We start from the raw sequence: 13,413 nt of genomic DNA, 5'->3' as shown, positions 1-13,413 counted from the left end.
CCATGGCCCTACCGTCACGGCTGCGACCTACGCCTCCAGTGGACCGGGCGTCGACGGCAGCAACGACGCGGCGTGCGCCGGATCCGACCGCATCTTCGCGCCGTCGAGGATGCGTGCTTCGAGGTGTGGCATGCCGCCTGAGACTTTGGTGCGCAGCTGCCGGCGGCGGACGGCCTTCCCCTGAGCGGCCGCACCGCCTCCGTGTGTCCGTGCGTCCGCGCCGACCACGCGCTAGCCCCTTGCTGCTCGCACCATGGGCTATCGTCACGCCTGCGACCTACGCCTCCAGTGACCAGACGTCGACGGCAGCAACGACGCGGCGTGCGCCGGCGCCGACCGCATCTTCGCGCCGTCGAGGATGTGTGCTTCGAGGTGTGGCATGGCCGCGCCGTGCCAAGCTCGCTGGTCGCTGGGTAGGGGGGGTTAACACCTAAGTAATAATCCATATGCATGCTTCATTGTAATGTTTATCATTTGATTGATCATCGTACATACATTTTGATATACTGATCTCCTTGTCGTCGTCTGATGACGATGACCTGACCCAATTAACCCTTCAATATGGTTAATTGGATAGTCCATGCTATTATATTTTTTACGGTTTTAAAATATGCCATTACAATTCATATATTTATAGATATGCCATTACAATTTAGGGTTAATTGGATCCATGTCATTACAATTTTTAAGGTTTTGAATTATACCATTACAGTTCATCTATTTGTAAATATACCATTATAATTTAATATATATTCTAGATGTGCCATGCATGCATGACAGTGATGCAGTACAGTTTTGTCGATGATGATGGTGATATTTGATATGATCCGTCTATTCATTATATTGATGTGGTGATGATGCAGGCTAATTGAAGATCGATCGATTGAGAGGATATGCTATTGGGGGCCATAGCAGAAACTAGATTATATATCAAGAGAGGAGTGGATGGCGACGGACAAGTTCCATTTCCCAATAGGTGATTTGGTGAGTTCTAGTATAAAAAACACCTATTCCTCTCTGATTAACAGCATCATCTCTCGAATCACAACTAGAGCAATGGAAACCGTTGAGGGAAAGCCTGTGTGCATGCAAGGCTATTATGAGATCGTGTTATTTCCTAAAACTGGAAGTGATTTAGCCTTGAATCATGCTAATGGCCGTGTCCGCATCCTTTTTGATTACCACAATCTGTATCTGGTTGCTTTTAAGTCACACGGGATGTGGCACAAATTCCCGGACCTCGATCCTAAGATTGTTCCAGACTATGCAAGCAATGAGCGAAAGAAGTATTACAAGGTGAAGAACATTCCCTTTGAGTCCAACTATGGTGTTAGAGGTATGTCAGCCGATATATCTGAACTAAAAATTAGCAAAGAAACTCCAATCCGCATATACAAGACATTGAGCCTATATGATTCTGTTCAGCAAGTTGGAAGAGTCAAAATACCCGACCTACAGAAGATGCTATTTATGTCCTGCGCTATATTTTCAGAGGTGCTCAGGTTCCCTCTTATGAAGAAGTAGGCTGTATACCTGATAGGTAGGTCAGTGAATGATAAGAGTAAAGTCAGGAAGGAGCACACAGTTCTCGTTCAGCGGTGGAGTAGTTGCTGCAAGGCTCTTAGAGAAGGAAGACAAGCTTTCGAGGTGATGCCTAATCTAGACATACACACGTTCGACGAGTTGCTTGCTGCGATTGGTGTTGTTTTGCCCATTTGATATACCTGTTGTCTTTTACTCGAAGGAAACTGTACATATTGACACGTCTATCGCTACCTCTTTTTTGAGACAAAATACTCCTAGAGATTATCCATTTCAGTACGCACCAAAGATCTTGTTGCAGGCTAGTATTGCCATTTGCGACGTACATGCATACATAATACATATTATGTTGGTGCTGTTTGTGCATTCTGCAAGATAAGCCAACTATTACGTCGTTGCTTTGCATACGCTCTCTAGCTATATACGTAGGTATGAAGAACTATCTTGTTTGTTGAGAAAAGGTAGGTATATAACTGAACATAAGTGTCCGTGCATGTTGATGCATGCATGCATGTTGATACATAGTACAATTAATTAACGAAAACCATGCATTTATATGTAGAAATTAAGAACATTTACTGGACATTTACATTATTGTGTTGCTCTGGATTGTTAAACTTAAATGTGCTTGGAAAATCTGATATCTCTCCTTAACTACTCTCTATGATAGGGATAATTGTGTTCTTAACCCTGCTTTGGAATACAATTGTGATTTCACCCTTCTTTTTGGCATTTTGGCCCTCGTCCTTTGAAACTGAAGATATGGTTTTCCCCTAAGCGTAAGTCATCTTGAATTCTTGATGGTGCTATATACTACCACGGTACCACCCTCCATCTCAAAATACTACTGTTTCATCTGTTATTCAAAATTTTCTCAACCCTGGTTCTATTTTGGCTATTCCCGATGAACTCCGCCACAACTAGCTGATTTGAATTCGATAGCAAAAGTTGATTGGAGTGCACGGCCATTGTAGCACCAAGCCACAGTGGCCCTGCACTACACGCGCAAAATCCACAAAACCGACTGTGTTTTTCTCTTGCACGTGCATGTGCATGCTTACATTACATAGATCAATCTGATTTCATTGGACCTTCATTACACGTAGCCTATATACAGTTTCTGCATAGAAAGTTTACACACATATATATAAATGGTCAATCTATCATTAATAACTATGTTTTTTTTATCATCATGCAATGTGAGAATGACTATTTGACATAAATCCGGAGTTTCTTGAAATATTTTGCTTAAAGTTCCTATAGTAATAAATCAAATCATAACAAAATACTCAATAAGATCATGTATAAAGAGTTGTACCCATAATTGTATACTTAATTTCAGCGAAAACAAACATTTAAATTTATAAACATAAAAAACGCTGTACCATTTCCGATCATTTTCATCCTGCTGCGAGCAGGATGCTTCTGTTTTGGGATGAACAGGGTGCTGACATCCTGGTGTGGATTCTGGACTTTTGTATGGATAGATCAATCGAGTTGGGATTTATGTTTTAGACAGTCAAAACAAAGCAGCCCAAGCTAGCTCCCCTTGTAGAAGGAAAGTCTGAAATGCAGCCCAATTCTAGCCTGCAGGCCACGCGCCGGCCCGATCGTTACTGATGAAGATTGACGTGAAAAATATCTTTTTCACCGGGCCTCCGAAGAGTCCAGTTGAATTTCTTGTGACAGCTTCATTGCTTTTTGCTGAAATTAAACATAAGTAAAGCAATTTAGTAATGACTAAAAATGATTTTAGGTAAACCTTTTCAGGTAACGACTTAAAAGAGAAATTACGGTGAAAACTCCCCAAAAGTTAAATCAAAATTTAAGTTATAAAATTTAAATTTTGGCTTATAAGCGTCAAAAACGAGGACTAAGATTCTAGAGAAGTTTAGTACTACACATTTTACTACAATAATCATTGTTTTAGACAAAACACATAACATTAGAACATTTATACGGAAAATTGTGGCTAGAGTTAAAAACCTAGTGAAAGATACCCCTTCAATTCTAATAGATGGCACCATTAACTAAATTTTAAGTATATGCTTGATCGTTTATCTTATTTAAAATTTAATGCAAATATATAATAATTTATACTTAAAGTACATTTGTTCATAAACAAGAAAATAAATAATAATGTAATTGTCTACATGTGAAAAATGGTCATCGCTATCGTTATCTATTAAAGACCGGAGGCTACAGATAGGCGCTGATGGTACCGCGGGTGAACTAGTTTTGTGTTAAAATTTGGTTTATTTAGTTAAGTGGTCAAATATAGACCAAACTTTAATGGTATCATATAAAAAATATGAAAGTAGTATTAGACAATGCATGGGAGACAAATAAGAGAACCGATAAATTTTCAATGGCGAATAACGATGATCCGCGCTGCGTGAAGAGGCGGCTAACGAGAGAGGCCCCACCACTACGATATTGGAGTGTAAACTTTGCAACGAAACAGCGACGGCAGCTGAACACGTAGTAACCCTGTCATCAGCTGGAGTGTAAAGTGGCAGTGCAGATAGTGCCAGATATATCCATGTGAGACACCCCATATTGCCCTAGACAATTAGGCATGGGTGTTAATTTGTTGATTAATCCACCTTGATGAGCCACAACGATATATGATGGACATGAAGGAATAACCATGAGCACTGATCTACTAATAATCATTAATCATGGTGCAACTTTTAGGTGAAGAACGTGGGCATTATTCATTAGAGTGCCATGACCTTTCTCTCTTTTGGGAGATCTGATAGGAGATTACCTGTAGTTTTTTAAAGGCTAATTTGATAGGTGTTCCTGTGTTCGAGCATACCACACATTTCTAGAGTAGCATATGCATTTTTTATATATTAATATTAAAGGCTATTCATGCCGTTCGTAACCTAAATTCTCTTGTTTTTCGTGCACACAAAATAAGTATATTTTTTTTACTAAAAATTTTTATAAAAATTCTTTAAAATCAATTTTGATTTTTTATATCTAATAATTAATTAATAATATATTAATTTACTGCTATGTTTTTCATGCCGGTTACTGACCTAATAAATAACAGGACCTCAAAAGCATATATAGCATAGCAACTGTCAAACTGACGTACAAACTTTTACTTGATTAATACTAGAAAGCAGGTGTGTTGAGGATTAAATTCATAGAAATGCAAAAAATTTGACAAAACGCTGACAACATCGTAGATTTAAACTAGTACTTACTCCATTCCATATTTTAAGAATTTATGATTTTATCTAGATTCATCAACTGATTGGTGTATATGGTCAGTGTGTGCGTCTAGATTCACTTAATATAGGGCTACAGATTTAACACACGAGGTTTATTGCAAAGGTCCATATTGATCCCTATTGGCCCAAAATTCGTGCATTTCAAAATGGCGATGGCTATTCGCTGGTTTTTCACGACCAATGCCTGCATGTTTTTCCACATGATCGGTTGACAAATGGCGGCAATATAATGCTGTGCCGGCACATGCTTAATTGTATGTAACACTGTCATGTCCAGAATAATGGAGTACGATTAAGAGCAGGTACAATAGCATACTATAAGCATAATTTAGAGAGATAAGAGTAGAGAGAGAAGAGATGTGAGCTACTAATTTATAGCTAGCTGTACGTGGACTCCAAGACAAAATATGTGTATGACATGTGGGACCATGTATTGATGTTTTGTAGGTAACTATTGTATTAATTGACAATTAGATTGACTATAGATAAATTAGAGCTAGTAATTTGCTATACTATTGAACTTGCTCAAAGAAGGCATTGGCACTGTTACAGATTCCCAGGCAATGAACTCCCAATTTAACATCAATAACATCCCATCCGTTTGTGTCTATTATCAATTGCAATATGATATCAGCCCACAAACTTGGACCATAGCTAGCTGCTCGATCGTCCGAATGAGCATGTTGTGTAGTAGCAACGATATTTTCTAATTGTCGTTTATCGATTATAGATGTACGTTTTTTGAGTTTCTAAACGGTATATTTGGTATAAAAGTTTTTATATTAAAAATCTTGAAAATCTTGTGCGGCACTAGTATGTACACTGTTTTTTATAACCAACTGCGTGACAATTAATCACATCTTAACTAGGATACGTTGGAGTGTATAAAGTGAACTGCCCGTATTTTTATGCTTTTATATTGATCGATGCATGCAACTTAACATAGTATCAAAGACAAAGGTCTTGAGTTCAAATCCTGGATGACAAAACTACAACCTACTCCAATATTCCACGTTTGAGACTTGAGTAGTCTCATGATTTAAAGTAAAACTAAAGTGTAGGCTGCATTGACCAATTAGTTAATGAAGTATGACTTGTCATAGTTGTAGCAACCATCCAAAGAACTACCTAAACAATTGTGGCATACCTAAATTTTAACGTGACAATTTATGGCTCTGCGCCAATCAGTTCTCTAATTCCTCTATTCCTCCTGGTGACAAGAAAACGAGACTAAAGCAGCCATAGATCTTTTTGTTTGTACTTTTATTTAGCAACTATAAAAACAGAGCTGGACAACCAAACTGACAAAAACAAACTCTAAAGTTAATCCAAAACCAAATTCTAAAATTTAAAATCAGCTCTCATGTTAAGCACACACTTAATCATAGACCGACATGGCCATAACCAATCTCATAATTTCAGTGAAATTTCTCACTCTATATATGCAAGTGGCTGCCTTGTTTATTGATTACCTGCTGATTAATTAAAGCAAGAGTCCACATGATTCTCCAAAATTAGTTAATAAGCAGTACATCGTTGGGGTACTTTGTACGGTCGAACAATAGTATACGGTTGCATCTATCCCTTCTGTCTCGCGTCCTAGGTGCTATCTGAAACACCAATGCGTGATGTTGCTTTGTTTGCGTCCAGCCCTGTTCAGTTCCTAAAATCTTTTCCTAAAAACATCACATCTAATCTTTGGACACATAAATAAAGCATTAAACATAGATGTAAAAAAACTAATTGCACAGTTATGACAGAAATTGTGAGACGAATCTTTTGAGTCTAATTAGACCATGATTAGCCATAAGTGCTACAGTGACCAACATGTGCTCATAATAAATTAATTAGTCTCAAAAAATTCGTCACGCAGTTTCTTGGCGGAATCTGTAATTTGTTGTTTTATTTGTGTCTAAAAACCCCTTCTGACATCTGATCAAACATCTGACTTGGAATCTAAACACAACTTGAGAATCCTGCCCTGTAAAAAAAAATTGAGAATCCTGCCTACTTGACATGCACCTCCATTTTATTGGATTAAGATTTTCTGGCTTAACCGTTGACGCGTTCGTCGATAATTAGATCCCATTATCTATGAGCCCACGAGTCAATGACCGCGTTTCATTCATTTTACGTTAAAAGTGTCTCATTTCTGTACATATGTTTATTGAAATTCACGTTCAACTGGATATGCAACTGAGCATGTCATCTCGACGTGGTTACATTATAGGACACCTCCATTGGGACACCATTTCATCGCCTATGAAGCTGAGCTGCGATCTGAGGCAGCTTAGTCATAATTTTAATTGCATTTATGTATTTATTTTTGAATTATCATACTAGTGTGTTGGCCGCTTGTCTAATCAGTTCCTTTTTTATTTGAAACTCGTCTAATCAGCTTCTTAAGGTTGGAAGAAATATTGCTCTCCCGTTTACTCCACTGTGTCCGCGTGTCATGTAACCCAGAAGTCTTTTTTTTTGGCTAATTAACTTTCCACGTCTGCTTGTTATGCCTCCGTTCCTAAATACTTGACGCCGTTGATATTTTTATAACCATTCGTCTTATTTAAAAATTCAAAATTACTAAATATTTTTATATCATTTTATTTATAGCTTACATATTTAAAAAAATTGAATAAGATGATTGACCAAACGTGTATAAAAAAGTCAATGGCGTCAAACATTTAGGGACAGACGGAGTAACTTACAACAACAACCATAATTGAATTTTAACTCTTATCATGCATGGTCTTTCATCCTAGTCTATTTTGTAGTATTAATATTTGAATCACTAATAACATAGATATAAAAGGTTTTATCTATAATTACCACAATTGTTTTCTTTTGCTGATAAATGATAAAAGATAAAATATTGTCTTATTTTTAATAGCTATTTAATATTATAAATAATGAAATTAACTACTATATAGCTAAAATCTATTGTCTTATTTTGCGCATGAGCGGTTTGGAGGGCCTCCGCGATAAGTGAAACCCTGCATGAAACGATGCGATAAAAAACGAATATGATGAAACGTCTTTACACCTTACCTGAATCACGATTAACGAATACAATAAGGCACTTACAGCTTGATGGTCCAAACCTAATGTCTGTTCGAGATCGAAAGAGTGCCCTCGGGAGACTACAAGTTCCATTTCCCAATAGGTGATTTGGTGAGTTCTAGTATAAAAAACACCTATTCGCATTTTTTCCTATTTTCCTTCCTTATTTTGTTTCTCTTATATATATTCCGAATCCCAAATATTTCCCTACCTTTTTTTTTCTTTCTATTTTCTCCAATCCCGTGGGCCTTAGCGAGCCCAGATATCGTTATGGTTTCAACTTACGAACCCCAACCTCATCCGTCTCTCTCTCTCTTTTATAAGTCCGGAGTAACCCTAGCCCTAAGGGCCTCTCGTCCGTGGATCTGGACGACGGCGTCCTGCTCCTCCCCACGCCCTCTCGCCGGAGTAGGGAGCTCGGCGTCTCTTCCACTAGCGACGGGCGGCCTTCTCCTGTTGCCGGGGGCAGGCAGCCTCCTCTTTCCCCAGTTCGGGACGCCACCTCTCCAGCGCAGGATCCGCGGGCGCGGCGAGCCTTCCTCTGTCGGAGCGCGGCGTCCTCCTTCAGTTTCGACGAGCGGCCTCCTCCTCTAGCCGGCTGTTAGGGCCTGTCCCCCTCGCCGGAGTTCAGTGACTCCCTCTCTCGCCCCCTCCACCTCCGGTGCTACACCTGGACAGGGTGAGTTCCTTTTTCCTTCTTCCCCTTTTATCTATTTTAGTGTTATTTTGCACTTAGCTCGGATCTGAAATTTTTTATGTGTGGTGAACTGGTTTGGTTACTCAAATTGCTGCTAGTTATTTTGATGATTCAAATGGAACTTGTTCAGGTATAGGGTTCTTTTTATGCTAGTTATGCTGAAAATCCATGTTCACCTAGCACAAACAATACACCTATTGTACATATACATTCCAATAGTTTGGTATTCAATCATGCTCACTCCTCTCCTCGTAATGTGATTGAACGTGCATTTGGAGTGTTGAAGATGAAATAGCGAATTCTGTTGCACATGCCTAGCTACCCTGTGGAGAAGCAAAAGTTGATTATAATTGCTTGCATAGCCCTTCGTAATTTCATCCGTGATAGTGCTTTGGCTGATGTTCTTTTTGAGAGATGTGACAATGATGAAGAGTATATGCCACCTATCAATACACCTGAAGAAGAAGACAATTATGTTAGCACCACATCCAATGATGGTGATATGTGCGTCTTTCGAGATTTTATTGCAAATGCTTTGATGGCGGACAGAGGACGCAATATATAGAAATATGAAAGTGGTTTAGGTTGTTCTTTGTTATGTGCTTGGTGTACATATGGTATTGGCGAAGTAGTATTTTGCTATGTGCTTGATGAACACAACAAAGTGCAATATTTTGTATGTGCTTTATTTATGAACACATCGCGGTGGCAAAGTAATATGCACGGAACCTATTACATAAGTAATTTAACTTTCTTATTGCCTTCAAAAAGGAAATTATAATTTTCTTGACTACCTTTATGACAATTTACATTTTTTAAAAATTGTATAAAAACATTTATGTACATTGATGTAGTTAAACCAACCAATGTAGAAATAAGCAGAATCCCCTTCTACTTCAGGGTATTTCAGACAATTCAGCCTCTCAGGACACTAGCCAACAAATTCTCAGAAGCTCCCCCAAACAGAGCCCTCTCAACTTTTTAGAATCTCAAGTTTCCAGAATCTCCGGCTAGCTTCTCAGAATTTCCAGCTCCCCCAAACAGGCCCTAAGTCCCTAACCCCAACCACGAGCTCCCTAACCCCAACCACAAGCTCGGTGGCGGCGGTGTAGGAGGAAGAGGTGGGAGACTATTGCTACTATTTTGATATAAATAATTCCTTTCTCCAGCCTTTTCGTTCCCATCCGTCGACTTTCCGATATGTTTCAATTTTATTAGTATAAATACATATGAATTTTATTAATATATATACATATGGATTAGGTTTTGAAGAACCACCGTGGAGGATGTCTTCGATTTGCCATTGTTTGTGGAGGAGGACGACGAGGAGGCGGCGGCGGAAGCAGCGAAACAGAAGCGACGGGAGCAGAGCTTGAAGCCCCGGTGGCCGAGGCCGACGAGTTATCGGGACACGCCGGAGATGAAGGAGAGGTGGGCGAGGAGTAGTGCTCTGGCTTCCCAGTATTGGGAGCATGACCCCAAGACAGGGATCAGCTACTACACACGTGCCTGCTTCCTAAACCTCACCATCTTCGACCTTGACAAGGAGAGTATGTGTCAAGGCCACATCAACAATCTAATTATTACTCCAGTCTATCATATTGTTGTTATCAATACACTGCAATTTTTTTTCTAGCACACTGCAAGATTACGCTCATCTCTAGCAATATTCCATAAATCAACGCACACCCACTATGCACATGATTTTGATAATCCAATCAAACACGTGGAGTGAAGGCAGACCAATAGTTTCAGGCACATGAACTGGAAACAATGCAATAAGCACAGAAAAAATGATTTGCTCACCTTCTATTAAAGATTAGACAAAGATATCCGATTCATATCTTATCATGTATCTATTTGGGAGATGTTTTTAGTGGAGCAAACTACCTTAAAATTCACTAGATGGGATCCTCACTGACTGGAGAAATTTGATCATGTGCCACTCTTCACAGTGGCTCTTGATCATTCGCCACTCCTTATCTTGCAATTGATAACTTGCCACACTGCCCAAAAGGACTGTTTGTCACTTTTGGCATAGATAGTCAGTGCTAGTACCACCAGCAGCTAGGGTCTTGTTTTTCCAGTGATTGCAAAATGCAAATTGGCAGTAAATTATATCTCATTGGAGACCTTGCACTGGACGGGCTAGACACCGACGGTGAGTGACATTTAGGTGTGGGGGCCTGAAATGTTAGTGTCCTTGAGCCAGGGTGGTGGATGAGGAGGGAGATCATGCGATGTCAGGGATGATGGGGCCATTGGGGGGGGTACCAAGCAGATAAATTGTAGTTTGCCTCCTGTGGATGAGATGCAAATGATCAATTTTCTCATTTCGGGCAGGTCCAAGCCAAACACAGGTAAGCTGTTATATGAAGAATTAGACAGCTCATACTGTTTAGGTTTTGCTAAGATGAGCAGATATTGCGATGGATTTAGTTCAGTTTCTCCCTAGTTGTAAAATATCCCATGCAGTATGCTATTGAACATATACTCTCTCTGACCTCATAGATCTTATTTAGCAAATGGACAGGTGTATGGTTGGATTTTCTGAAGTATATAGAAGATTAAAAAGTAGCCAGATACTTTCTCAACTGCAATAATTTTGTTTCTGAAACAACTAAAATAATTTTCATAATTGTATTTCCGTAACAGCTCAAAAGATAGGGACAACCCTGTTTACCTTATGAAAACTTTTGTCCTCTAGAGACATTATCAAACGTATACTTTTGTTAACACACTATTCTTCCCTGTTGCAAACTAACTCCATTTTCAATTTTGTCAGTGCAATATGGTCCAATGCGTTTTACAGACGCAATTATCCCAGAGGATCACATTTTGACTAGCTCGTTAAATGTAATATCTCTGAAAGTAAAATCATCAGATGTTGGCTACCCTATCAATCTATATGGGACTGTGATAGTCAGAGATGGATTAGATTTTAACTGCATCACCATCTTCCGGCGCAATAGGAACAATTGCCAAGTTATCCAGTCAGAGGTATTTTAAAGAGTATCTCTTCAGACTATTAATCTCTCCTATTTCACATAATACATCGAACTAATTTCTTTACAGTTATGTACAGTTAAAGGCATACTAAACCTAGCTACATTTGAGTTGTCTATATGCATGACTTGGACTAGTTTCATACAAAACACAAATACCTACTTTTTTTATGTATTCAAATATTAAGTCATGTCATTATATTTTAATTTGATTGATCATGTCATCATATATAATTATTGCAATTAAATGATTGTGTGAATTTTGATGAGCTCAGTCCAAATTCTTGCCTAGGTTGCTAGCAAATCAATTTAATATGAATCTGCGTACAGGTTTAAGGTGGTTAATAAATAATAACAATACTATTATATTCTATGGATAATTATCATTTATTTTATATATATCATTAGTGTGACATATGGCTAACGTCTTGTGTAATTTTTCTTGTAGAATGAAGATATAATTCTCACAGGACCAACTAGAGGAATTGTTTTTTATGGTGAAATATTTTTTGAGATAAATTTGAAGATTAAGGAGAATGAAGAGTGCAATGACAAGGAATTTAGTAAAGGATTGCTTGAAATGAAAGTCTACACTCGTCGGTTTAAGATTGTGACTGAAACCTTGGAGAGTAGGCTCAGTGAGGTGGAACTTGTAACTGCTTGTGTTAAGGAAGCACTGGAGGGCACTGTTGAGATCAAGATTCTGTCAGATTCTGAAGTTTTTCATGGGAAAATTACGGCTTGCACAACAGATGTTCCGAATGATATTGTACTGTATGACAGTGATGTCGGTTCTGCAAACGCAGTTGGTGATGACAGAGTCGTGCAGCTGCTGCGACGTGTCGTAGCAGTGTCCAGAAAAGAGATGTTGATATTGAATATCCATGCCCATAATATTCATCAGAATCATGTCGTCAGTCGTAGTTTGAAGTTCACCCCATTCACTAGAGGCTCTAATGAGGACGAGATTAGCTGTGGTATTTACAAGATGCGGGTGAAAGTTGTTTGGTCAACCTTGTTGATGGGTTAGAATTATACTCTACTGAGAGTCTTTTTACAAGATGCGGGTGAAAGTTGTTTGTAAATTAACAACTTTGAGATGAATTAGAATTATACGCTATTGGGAATATTTTTCACAGATCTTGTAGCTTATGCTAAACTCGGTGGTGTAAATAATTAAACTTTTAAGCTAGCTGTCATGCCGAAATTGAATGTAAGTGGTTACAGGGCAGTTTTTTTGATAGCGTTTGTTTTTGACGCCATAGTTACTGAACACGTGTTATCATTTCCCCGTATGTAAAGCTGAGATTAAGAGAGTAAATATCATGAAACAAACAAGTACTTTGACAAAACTATCTATACTAATATAAAAACAAATGAAATTCTTTTCTACGCCAATGTAAAATGTATAAATTTAAAATTAGTGTAATAACTAAATGACCCAAATCACTCTAGGAAATTAAACGGAACATCAATTTTATTTAGTCACCTACCATTCATATCTACCATTCATATATAGGAAACTATTGTAAAAGTTTTTTTTCGTGCAATAAGCACTTCATAAATCTGTGTATTAGTTATATATATTTGGGAGCTCATCTTTCCCTAGTAGGGCTATGTTTATGATTTGCTCATCTTTTTGCCTTTTGTGGCAAAAACAACATGACGTATTTAGAGATGATAATTGATTTATGATTAAAACTTTTATAGACATGTGTTCTTATGACCTAAAAGCAAAGACTGAAAAATAAACTAAAATAAAAAACTCTAAAATCAACTCTAAATTTAAGATTAAATATTTAAATTTTAGCTTATAAGTATAAGCAAAACCAAAAGATGAGCTCGTCGAGAAGTACTCCCTTTG

The 13,413-nt window shown here is 38.3% G+C and overlaps 1 protein-coding gene across 1 annotated transcript; it reads left to right on the top strand.

The window, feature by feature from the left end:
* The first annotated feature begins 1,056 nt into the window (after positions 1–1,056).
* LOC121056701 lies at positions 1,057–12,771 on the top strand. Its single transcript, XM_040529966.1, has 6 exons — positions 1,057–1,336; positions 1,426–1,540; positions 8,863–9,048; positions 9,817–10,094; positions 11,330–11,544; positions 11,998–12,771. Exons 1-6 carry the CDS (start codon positions 1,057–1,059, stop codon positions 12,577–12,579), a joined length of 1,656 nt encoding a protein of 551 aa, XP_040385900.1. The 3' UTR covers positions 12,580–12,771.
* The last annotated feature ends 642 nt before the right edge of the window (positions 12,772–13,413 follow it).

Source organism: Oryza brachyantha, unplaced genomic scaffold (genome assembly GCF_000231095.2).
Source record: "Oryza brachyantha unplaced genomic scaffold, ObraRS2 ChrUN-Ctg66, whole genome shotgun sequence".
Lineage (NCBI taxonomy): Eukaryota > Viridiplantae > Streptophyta > Magnoliopsida > Poales > Poaceae > Oryza > Oryza brachyantha.
This window is presented reverse-complemented; position numbering and strand designations above follow the sequence as displayed.